At 47.0% G+C, this 11,461-nt stretch overlaps 1 protein-coding gene across 4 annotated transcripts; it reads left to right on the top strand.

Annotated features, from left to right (window-relative positions):
- Positions 1–4,889: 4,889 nt before the first annotated feature.
- Positions 4,890–10,674, top strand: COPS7A (COP9 signalosome subunit 7A). 4 transcript variants are annotated; one of them, XM_008683538.2, is made up of 8 exons: positions 4,890–5,031; positions 5,594–5,798; positions 7,474–7,549; positions 7,769–7,857; positions 8,986–9,188; positions 9,844–9,949; positions 10,111–10,262; positions 10,431–10,674. In XM_008683538.2, exons 2-8 carry the CDS (start codon positions 5,637–5,639, stop codon positions 10,468–10,470), a joined length of 828 nt encoding a protein of 275 aa, XP_008681760.1. In that variant the 5' UTR covers positions 4,890–5,031; positions 5,594–5,636; the 3' UTR covers positions 10,471–10,674. The 4 variants fall into 4 exon arrangements, with proteins under 4 accessions (XP_008681760.1, XP_008681759.1, XP_008681758.1 ...); XM_008683537.2 differs by having other exon boundaries at positions 4,905–5,058; XM_008683536.2 differs by lacking the exon at positions 4,890–5,031 and adding an exon at positions 5,055–5,137.
- Positions 10,675–11,461: the final 787 nt, after the last annotated feature.

Raw genomic sequence — 11,461 nt, forward strand, 5'->3', positions numbered from 1 at the left:
CAATTTGCAACTACATGGATGGACCTAGAGGGTATTAGGCTAAGAGAAATAAATCAAGGGTGATAAACATTAAGAAAAGGGCATGTGATATAATGAGCACTGGGTGTTACAACCAACTGATGAATCACTGACCTCTACCTCTGAAACTAATAACACATTATATGTTAATTAATTGAATTTAAATAAAATAGAATTTTAAAAAAGGAAATAAAACATATATAGATTGGGAACAAAGACATCAAACTGTCTTTGTTTGTAGATGACATAATCATTTATGTAGGGAATCTGAAAGAACTGACCAAAAAAAAAAACCCTCCTGGAATTAATAAGAAAGCCTAGCAAGGTTTGGGGCACCCGGCTGGCTCACTGGGTGTGGTAAGTGGTTCTCGATCTTGGGGTTTGTAAGTTTGAGCCCCAAGTTGGGCATAGAAATTGCTTAAAATAAAATCTTAAAACAGAAAACCCAAAAAAACTAAAGTCAATTTCTTTCCTAGATACCAACAATGAACAAGTGGAATTTGAAATTTAAAACATAACAACATTTACATTAGCAACCCCCAATGTGAAATATTTAGGAATAAATCTAACAAAATACACATAAGATCTATATGAGAAAAACTATAAAACTCTGATGAACGAAATCAAAGGAGAATTAAATAAATGGAGAGATAATCCATGTGTATGGCTAGGAAGACTCAATATTATCAAGATATCAGTTTTTCCCAACTTGACCTATAGATTCAATGCAATCCCAATCCCAATTCCAGCAAGTTATTTTATGGATATTAACAAACTGATTCTAAATTTTATATGGAGAGGCAAAAGGCCTAGAATAGTTCATATAGTACTGAAGGGGAAAAACAAAGTTGGAAGACTGACACTGTCTGATTTCAAGACTTACTATAAAGCTATAGTAATCAAGGCAGTGGAGTATTGGTGAAAGAACAGACAAATAGACCAGTGGACCAGAATAGAGAGCCCAGAAATAGACCCCCGTATATATAGTCAAGTAACTTTTGACAAAAGAGCAAAAGCAAAAAGATGGATCAAAGATAATATCTTCACTTTCAGTGACTGTGAAGCTGGGGAGATCCTGGTCTGGCCGAGGATGTTGGATCTCACCGTCCTCCTAGCTCTATGACCTTTCTCTGAAGTCCCTCAAAAAAATGGTTTGATCCTCTTCGCTGCCCAAAAGAAGACGATCTCTTCAACAAATGATGCTGGCACAACTGTACATTTACACGCAGAAAGAAAGAAGGAAAGAAGGAAAGAAGGAAAGAAAGAAAGAAAGAAAGAAAGAAAGAAAGAAAGAATTAATTTACACACAGAGTTTATACCCTTCACAAAAATTAACTCAAAATGGATCACAGACCTAAATGTAAAATGTAAAACTGTAAAACTCCTGGGAGATAGCATAGGAAAAAACCTAATATGGTAATGCCTTTTTAGATACAATACCAAAGACACAATCTATTAAAGAAATAATTGATAAACTGTACTTAATTAATATAAAAAACTTCTGCTCTCCAATAGAACAATTAGAAGAAGAGAATTAGAAGACAATCCACTGACTGGTAGATAATATTTGCAAAAGACACATCTGATAAAGGACTATTATCCAAAATATACAAAGAAGTCTTAAAACTCAATGAATAAGAAAACAATTTAAAAATGGGCGAAGGCCTTAACAGATATTCTACCAAAGACACACAGATGGCAAGGTGAAAAGGTGTTCCACAGGGAAATGCATATTAAAACAACAGTGAGATACCACTACACACCTAGTAGAATGGTCAAAATCTGGAACACTGACAATACCAAAAACTGGCCAGGGTGTGGAGCAATAGAAACTTCTGGGGCACATGGGTGCTTCAGTCAGTTAAGCATATGACTCTTGTTGTTTTTTGGTTTTTTTTTTAAAGATTGTATTTATTTAACAGAGAGAGAGACAGCGAAAGAGGAAACACAGGCAGAAGGAGTGGGAGAGGAAGAAGCAGGATCCCAGCGGAGGAGCCCGATGTAGGGCTCGATTCCAGAATGCAGGGATCACGCCCTGAACCAAAGGCAGATGTTTAATGACTGGCCACGCAGGCGCCCCATAAGCATCCGACCTTGATTGTGGCTCAGGTCATGGTCTCAGGGTCATGGGATCTGGCGGAGTCTGTCTCCACACTGAGTGTGGAGCCTACTTGGGATTCTCTCTCTCCCTTTCCCCCATCCCTCCCCTCCCTGTTCATGCGCTCTCCCCTTCTCTCTCTAACAAATAAAGAAAAAACCAAAAAACAAAAAAGAACCATTCATACATTGCTGATGAGTATGGCCACTTTGGAAGACAGTTTGGCGGTTTCTTACAAAACAAAACATACTCTGGAGTGCCTGGATGGCTCCGTTGGTTAAGAGTCTGCCTTCAGCTCAGGTTATGATCCTAGGGTCCTGGAATCAAGCCTCACATTGGACTCCCTGCTCAATGGGGAGCCTGCTTCTCCCTCTCCCTCTGCCACTCCCCCTGCTTGTGCGCTCTCGTTCTCTCTCAAAAACAAAACCCCAAAAAACAAAAAGCAAACCTTAAACATACTCTTACCATATGATCCAGCGATCATGCTCCTTGATGTTTACCCAAACGAGTAGAAAATTTTGTTTACCCAAAACCCTGCACATGAATGTTTATAGCAGGTTTATTTATAATTGCTAAAACTTGGAAGCAACCAAGATGTCCTTCAGTAGGTGAATAGATAAACCGTGGTACATCCCGACAATGGCAGACTAGCGATGCCAAAAAGAAATGAGCTCTTAAGCCCTGAAAGGACATGGAGGAATCTCAAAGCACAAAAAGCCAATATGAGAAGGCTATATACAGTATGATTTCCACTCTACGACACTCTGGAAAAGGCAAAACTGTGGAGACGATGAAAAAAGATCAGTAGTTGCAAGGTGTTGAGGGTGAGGAGAGAGAAACAGGTAGGGCACAGATAATTTTGGGGGCAGTGAAAATACTCTGTATGATATTATAATGATGGATATATGTCATTACGCATTATCCAAACCCATTGAATATACACCACCAAGACTGAACCCTTAGATAAACTATGGACTTTGGGTGATTATGATGTTGTCAATATAGGTTCATCCTTGATGAAAAAAAAAAGTACCATTCTGGTGAGTGATGTTGTTAATGGGGAAGTTATGTATGTGTGGGAACAGGAATTATTATGAGAAATCTTTGTATCTTGCTGCCAACATTATTGTAAACCTAAAACCGCTCTAAAAAAACAAAGTCTTAAAAGTTGAACAGATAAAGACATGGTACATAATAGACCATATGTGGGCTCTTGTTCTTTCCCCATATTTTCCCTTTTCCTTCCCTCTTTAAATTGATAAGGCTGGACTCATTAATTCTTTGGTTCTTTCAAACTTCAGTTGTTTTATTATGCTTTTGATTCCTTCTCCTCACTTTTATGTGTTATCTCTTCCATTCTTTTCTTTTTCTTTACTATTTCCTCTGCCTCTTCCTCTTTTTTTTTTCTCCCCTCACCATCTCCTTTTTCTGTTTCTGCTTCTCATTAGCTACCATAAACCAAGCCATGTGGACCATAAACTTTGAGTTTAAAGTCCCTTCCACTCCAACAGTCTACCAGTCCTGTGATATTCTCTTCATTTATGTTCTCTTGTTTCTCACTTTCTCCTCTTTCCATTGCTTATAGATTACTTAACTCCCCTGGGCCTCAGTTTTTCCATCTGGAAAATAGAAACAATAAGAGATTGTTATAAGCATCAAATGAATTAAGTAAACCTCTTCGTTCAGCGCCCAACACAAAGGCCTCCAAGATGTCATTAACTTTATTCTTATTTGAACTTCTGCAAGCCCAGTATGAAATGTAAAACACCATAGAAATGTTAGTTGTTTATTATTTTCCCTAAAGTATCATGGTAACATGGAAAGATGGCTTCGGGCTTGAAGAGACCTGAATTCCAGGCAAATCTTTAAGTTTTTATGAGCATCAATTTCCTTATCTGTAAAGTGAAAATAGTAACAGATGCCTTCCTTACACCTAGGGATTTTTCGTCTCCCAGGAATTAAAAGTCTTAATATACAGGAAAGTCTCACTCTACAAATATATGTAGTCATGATAAACGGTGTCCTGGAGTCACATTGGGGATGCAGTATAGTTATTTGGATTCAATGGGATAAAATTCTAAATGATGCACTCAATACATGTTACCTATTATTACTTCCTTTACTTTTTCCACTTCTTTCCTTTTGCTCCTCAAAAAAGTAGCGGTTAGGGGCGCCTGGGTGGCACAGCGGTTGAGCGTCTGCCTTCGGCTCAGGGCGTGGTCCCGGCGTTATGGGATCGAGCCCCATTGGGGATGCAGTATAGTTATTTGGATTCAATGGGATAAAATTCTAAATGATGCACTCAATACATGTTACCTATTATTACTTCCTTTACTTTTTCCACTTCTTTCCTTTTGCTCCTCAAAAAAAGTAGCGGTTAAAAGAGCCAGGGGATCCCTGCCGCTAAACTTCTAGTATTGATTCTCGTCTCTTTCCTATCTCTCATTTCCTTTCCTCCCCTTTTTCCTTCTCCCTCTCTCTTTTCCATTACAGCTTTCCTGTCGCCCCAGGCATCCTATGCAGCCCGGATCTCCAGATTTCCGGAAGCTTTGCGCCCGTACCGGCTGGAGACCAGGGGCTCCCTCCGCCGTTACCTTCCAGCGCTCATCGGACAATAAAGTTTTATTGAAACCAAGCAGGAGGGGGGAAAAAAAGGTGCCCGTCATTCTTCCTCAACAGCCAATCAAAGAATAGAATGACTGGCGCTTGCAGGCGCTTCAGCCGTCGGAAGGCGGGGGAGGGACATGGCCCGCCCGAAACCGGCCTCGCAAGAGCGGAAGTACGACCCGGAAGCCAGCCATAGAGTTTACTGGCCAGAGCGACTCTGCAGGGAGGTGGCAGGAAAGGCTCGGAACAGCTGCCGGAGGTGACGGAGCGGCGGCCCCGCCCGGTGTGCTGGAAGACGGAGCTTCCAGGTAGCGGCCCGCAGAGTCTGACCCAGGGTACGACGGGGGCGGCCGCCCCGCCCGGTGTGCTGGAAGACGGAGCTTCCAGGTAGCGGCCCGCAGAGTCTGACCCAGGGTACGACGGGGCAGTCACCGAGAGCCCACGGTCCCTGGGCGGCCTCTTTAAGGGAGGGGGCGGAGCCACTTGGAAGGGTCGTGAGGGTGAGGTCACGTGGTTGGGGGCACTTGCGGGGCACCATGGAAATATGAGGGAGCGTTGTTATTGGGGTGGACGCCATGTGACACCCCTTCCCCCACTACATCCTGTGCCTTGGGGTTCAATGGGGTGCACGTGGTGGGGCTTGGGATCAGGCCTAGGGATGGGGGAGAGGGCGTGGCAACCCTGTCTCAGCCAGGCTTCCATCAAAGTGGCCGATTTTAGGATTTCTAGATCCGAGTTTGAGACTGCTCCATCTCTCATTCCTCATTTGCAGAAGTGACTCAGTGCCTCTGCAATCCAGCCCCTGGCCCCTGTGCTTCCCGCCCTCCCAGGGTTCAGGGACCTCCAGCTTCACGTTCTCTTTCCTTGCAGCTCCAGATATCCTGAGCCCAGGTCCCCCCAGCTCAGTGCAGCCATGAGTGCCGAGGTGAAGGTGACAGGGCAGAACCAGGAGCAATTTCTGCTCCTGGCCAAGTCGGCCAAGGGGGCAGCGCTGGCCACACTCATCCACCAGGTGCTGGAGGCTCCTGGTGTCTACGTGTTTGGGGAACTGCTGGATATGCCTAATGTTAGAGAGGTGGGTTCCTGGCCTGGAAAGCCCACCCTTGGGGCTAAGTTTGAATTTGAGAATGGGGGGGCAGGGCTCATTTTCAACTCCATACCCATTCAGTTGAACAAGAATAAGATGATGATTAATTAGCAGCTGGCAAAAATAAGTAGGCAAGTAAACCTCTTACTTTCCTCTGGTGATGAATCATCTGTAAAACCCACTATTTTTCATTTTTAAGCAGAAGATCATGTGATTCAGAAAAGGAGATCTGATTCCAGCCTGTCTCCGCCAATGTAGTAGCTCTTAATAAAATCATGTCGCCTTGATCAGGTCGCTTTTACTTTAGGACCTCTGTTTTCTCTTTTAAAATTGGAGCTGATACCGCCCCTCACCGTCAGTTATAGAAATCAGGTCAGATTATGGGCAGCGTAAAGTGCAATACAAATGGAAGGAACGAACATGAAATTGGCATACCCTCCTCTCTCCACTTTGTACCCTTTGTTAATTCACTTAAGTTAGATAACTGTCTAGAAGTGTTAGAAGGTGTCTTTTTCCCCAAAGACATGTGGGAAGTTGCTAGGAACACAGCAGAGAGAACTGTTCACATTGAAGTCGCAGAGTAAAGAGTTTAAAGTCTCTAGTGGCTGAAACACCAAAATGTATGACATCAGCCGAAGTCCTGAGATGCTATGGCATTGGGATGTGGGCAGACTGTGTTAGGTTTTTGAGGGCCAGTGATTGACTGAGTCAATGGATTTAGCCTTTGGGGATCACTCTCATATATGGGGAACACTCTGGCTGCCTTCTTTCCGTGCTTTCCTCTGCAGTGGAACTGTAGAGGGTCCATTAAGGTGAAGAAAAAGAAGCATTTATTGGGTGCTTGTTTTATCTCTCTGCTAGTCATCTGGGAATACCAGAAAAGTATAAGACACAGTGCTTATTACCCTTCTGAAACTTATATTCCAGTTGCAGAGATAAGATGAATGGATGTGGATGTGTAAATTACCTATTTAGCAAGTATTTATTGAGAGTCAAATATATGCATAGCTCTGCTAGACTGTAGTGGGTGGGATACCAGGGCCTGGGTCTGCAATCTTATTGGAAAGAAAGATATTCTTGGGTAACAACCTAAGGATTTGATCGATTAAGTGCCAGAATGAGTGATCAGTGATAGGAGATGAGATCTAGGTGAGCCGGCCTGGGCGATGAAGCCTCTTGGGTGCTACAGGTCTGACGCAGAGGCCGCAAATTCCAGCACCTGCTGAGACCATGCAGCTATCAGAGATGAGTGAGGCTCATGCAGGAGTTTTTGGTGAATTGGCAAGGACAGCAGATTGCCTAATGATATTCAAATTCAGAAATACTAAACACACTCTAAGGACCAAAACACAATTTGCAATGTCTGGGTGTGCGCGTGCCCACACACATTACTCAATTCTGAATTTAGGCTAAGAATGAAGATGTATGGAGGAAGAGGGCATGGTGGATTGGGGGCAGGGGTAGTGTAAGTAAGGGCCTGGAGGTGGAAATGAGGCCTTCCAATGGGGAGAGTAACCAGAGAGGCAGAGAAGTCCTTTCAGTGAGCTGGGAGAGCCAATGGGAGAGGGGAAAGATGCAGCCAGAAAGTAGAATTCAAAACGGAGTGAGGCTGGGAAGCTGGAGGGAGGCCCGTCCTGTCACCTCTTCCTTCATATTCTTGCAGCTGGCTGAGAGTGACTTCGCTTCCACATTCCGGCTGCTCACAGTGTTTGCTTACGGGACATATGCTGATTACTTAGGTAACCAGAGGGCTGGAGCTCTGGAGTAGTGGAGGTGGGAGAAGGGCAATTTCTGAAAGGACTAGAAGAAATTCCTGGGAAACCCTCTTGGGGTACACAGGGTCAGGGTCAAGACCTGAATTGGCATGGAAAACTAAAAAAAAAAAAGCAAGGGAAGGAGGCTAGGGCTTCCCACAAAAGTGCTATCAGGAATTCCTATGCTTTGTCCTTTTTTCCTAGCTGAAGCCCGGAATCTTCCCCCACTCACAGAGGCTCAGAAGAATAAACTTCGACACCTATCAGTTGTCACCCTGGCTGCCAAAGTCAAGGTGAGTGACAGTCCCCCTCCACCCTACCCAGTCCTGAGCCAAAGAGAAATGTCCCTTCGAAGGGCCTGTCTGAAGGGAATTTGCTTTCAGACAGCCTTTGCCCACACTGTTACTCTTCCACCTTCCCCACCCGCATGTCCCTCCGAGGTCTGTATCTAAACTCCCCTACCTGCAGCCTTTCAGGCTGAATATTATTCTCTTAATTTTCTGTTTTGTTTTTGTTTTTCATTCAACATTTTTTTGCATTTGGGTCAAAATAGCAACCAGGATGCCATTCAGTTGTTTAGCAGTCACCTTGCTCCTCGCTATAGAAAGTCCCACACAGGGATACCTGGGTGGCTCAGTCGGTTAAGCATCTGCCTTTGGCTCAGGTCACGGTCCCGGGATCCTGGGATCGAGCCCCACCCTGGGCTCCCTGCTCAGCGTGGAGTCTGCTTGTCATGCATGCGTGTGAACACTCTCTTTCTCTCTCAGATACATAAATAAAAATCTTAAAAAAGAAAAAAGAAAGTCCCACATAAACGGCCTCGGCTTTCAGATGTGGGAACAAGGCTCTCTCTTCTGGCAAAGTGCTAGGCTTCTATTTGCTAGAGTCAGAAGCGTATAACCCAGAAGTATTTCTGTAGTTCCAGTTAGGTTCCAACCACCTACATTCTCTCAACTTACTCGACACTCCTGTGGTCCTCATGATTTTACCTAAGCCAGGCTCTCTGTCATGAGGGGCCTCGGGGTATAAATGATAAACAGTAACTCAGCCCCCTCCCCCACCACCTGCTCCCATTACGTCGGGCTTGTCTGGACCAAGGTCTGTGCGCGGTCCTGCGCGGTGGCCAGAGGATTGACGCCTCCGGCAGGTGTCACTCTCTTCCTCTCTGGGGCCGGAGGTGAAGGGTGGTAGGGGAACTTACATCTCTCTTATTTGCGGTTGTCCTTCTCGGGATGTATTTTTCAGGGGGCAGTACTTTCACTTATTTTGCCTTCGAACCAGCCTTTTAGAGACAGTCCTTTAGGAGCGGGAGTGGAGTGGGCAGGGGAGCCGAGGCAGGGCAGGGATGGAGGGAAGAATCTTGGAAGCCCTTCTCTGCGGTGGAACCTCACAAACCCCAGCCCGACCTCCCCACACCCCAGTGTATCCCATATGCGGTGTTGCTGGAGGCCCTCGCCCTGCGTAACGTGCGGCAGCTGGAAGACCTTGTCATCGAGGCGGTGTACGCCGACGTGCTCCGTGGCTCCCTGGACCAGCGCAATCAGCGGCTGGAGGTGGACTACAGCATTGGGCGGGACATCCAGCGCCAGGACCTCAGTGCCATTGCTCGAACCCTGCAGGAGTGGTGAGACCGGTGTCCTGGCCCTGCTCCTTCTCTTCCCCCTCCGGGAAAGGGGAGAGGGGCTTTGGAGGGCGAGGGCTGTGCTGCGCTGCGGAGGGGGATCCCCAGAGGATGAAGGGAGATGAGCTCGTTCCTCCGAAAGCTTCTGAGGGCAGAAGGGAGCAGAGGAGGGCCTGCGGGGCAGGAGGCCGGAAGCAGTGTCCTTGGCATATAACGGGGGAGGTGGGCAGCAGTAGCCTTGAGAGGATCCTCACTGCGATGTTGGACCCTCACTTGGCTTGAGCTGGATTCATCCCATCGGTCTGGAAGCAGCACTGTCTATAGGCCACGGGTCTGTTCCACTTCCATTTTTCTCTTTGTGTTCTTGTCTAACTTTAATGTACCTCTTCTTTTTTTCTCTCCAGCATCTGCGCAGTGTTGTTTTAGTCCCTCCTCACATGTTGCACATTACTCCAGGCACTTCCCATTCCTCTCTTCCCCGCCCCCCGACCCCAAGGGTCTTTGTGGCTCCTGGGACTATGGTTGCACGTGGTTTCCAGGGGCCCTGGCGAGGGTTCCTAACTCAGACGAGGGTTTGGGTGCAGGATATTCTGAGCCTGTTTTTCATGAGCGTGCGATCACAGCCTCCTTCTGCTGACGCTTCTCCTGCTTCGCGCAGGTGTGTGGGCTGTGAGGTGGTGCTGTCAGGCATCGAGGAGCAGGTGAGCCGCGCCAACCAGCACAAGGAACAGCAGCTAGGCCTGAAGCAGCAGATCGAGAGCGAGGTGAGCAGGCGAGGGATCGGGACGGACCCAGGCTCTCGCAGCCCGGGCCCGCTGTCCTGTGCAGAGGGGTTGGGACCGTGGCTATAGCAAACAGATGAGGTGGGCAGGGACTCTCCGATTCCGGGACTTTTCCTTATCCCCTATTGCTTGCATCCGGGTAGGTCGCCAACCTTAAGAAAACCATTAAAGTTACCACAGCAGCCGCTGCCGCAGCAACATCTCAGGACCCTGAGCAGCACCTGACTGAGCTGAGGGAGCCCGCCCCTGGCACCAACCAACGCCAACCCAGCAAGAAAGCCTCAAAGGGCAAGGGGTGAGCCAGCGTGGCAGGAGCCGCTTGCTTCCGGGGTGTACTGCTGTTACTTCGGAGATCTGGCTGTCCTCACCCCCTTTAGTCATTTGCATGGGGGTAGACAGTGGGGGGAGCCCGCAGGGCTGAGGGGATTCCCTGCAGCCTCTCTCTCTCTCTTCCCCTTGCCAGGCTCCGAGGGAGCGCCAAGATTTGGTCCAAGTCGAACTGAAGGGACTGTCGTTTCTTCCCTGGGGAATGCGGGGTCCTAGCTGCCTGCCTGTCCTTTAGGAGTCCTCAGAGAGCCTTCCTGTGCCCCTGGCCAGCTGATAATCCTAGGTTCATGACCCTTAACCTCCCTCTTCTCTCCCCGACGCCCAAGCATAGATCATACCTTCTCTAGGGAGGAGGCAAGTACAAGTCATGTTTTTGTTGGTACTTTTGCTTTATGTGACTTTATTATGTGTCCCATTGTCTCCCTCCCCGTCCCTGCCGTGCTCTCTCCTTGTTTCTTAGAAGGGGGGCCAGCGTCTGTTCCTGTTTATTATATGTCATGGAGTAGGTGGGGCTGCTACTTCTCCAGCATAACTCACGTGTGTTTTTTCTCATACCACCCCAACCCTGCACGCCTAATCCCCGATTTGTACCCGTTACCCCCAGCCTATCTGGGCAGCATCCGAAGAGCCATAGCGCTTCCACATTTATTCCCACCCGGAGAATTCTGGGAGCCAGTCTGCCGTTCTAGGAGTCACTGGACACTTTCATCCTAGAATCCTGTCACACTACAGTTATTTCCTTTCCTCTCTCCTCCCCTTGGGTCCTGGGAATGCTGCTGCTTCAATGACCCCAGAGCCGAAGAAGGGCAGCGGTCTCTTGAGATATTGAGAGATGGCTCTTTCTTAGCCCTGGCTATCTTGGAAAGCCTGATGGCGATCCTGGAAAGATTTATACTTCCTTTTGTGCGTTTGGTGGGGAAGGGAAGGGGATATAGATTGTATAAAAAAAAAAAAAAAGTATATATACATATATCTATATATAACATGAAACAGAAATAAATCTATGAGAAGTCTATCTACAAACATGCCCGGAAATGGGTATCTTCTGTCTCTGGTATTTGTGGATGGGAAGAAGGCTCATTGTCCATCCACTCTAAAGCAAAGTGCTGGGGAAAGAAGAGAACCAGGTACTAGGTGCTGAGTCCTGGCCTGGGAGCCAGGAGACCT

The sequence above is a fragment of the Ursus maritimus genome, unplaced genomic scaffold, assembly GCF_017311325.1.
Source record: "Ursus maritimus isolate PB19 unplaced genomic scaffold, ASM1731132v1 scaffold_26, whole genome shotgun sequence".
Taxonomy (NCBI): Eukaryota; Metazoa; Chordata; class Mammalia; order Carnivora; family Ursidae; genus Ursus; species Ursus maritimus.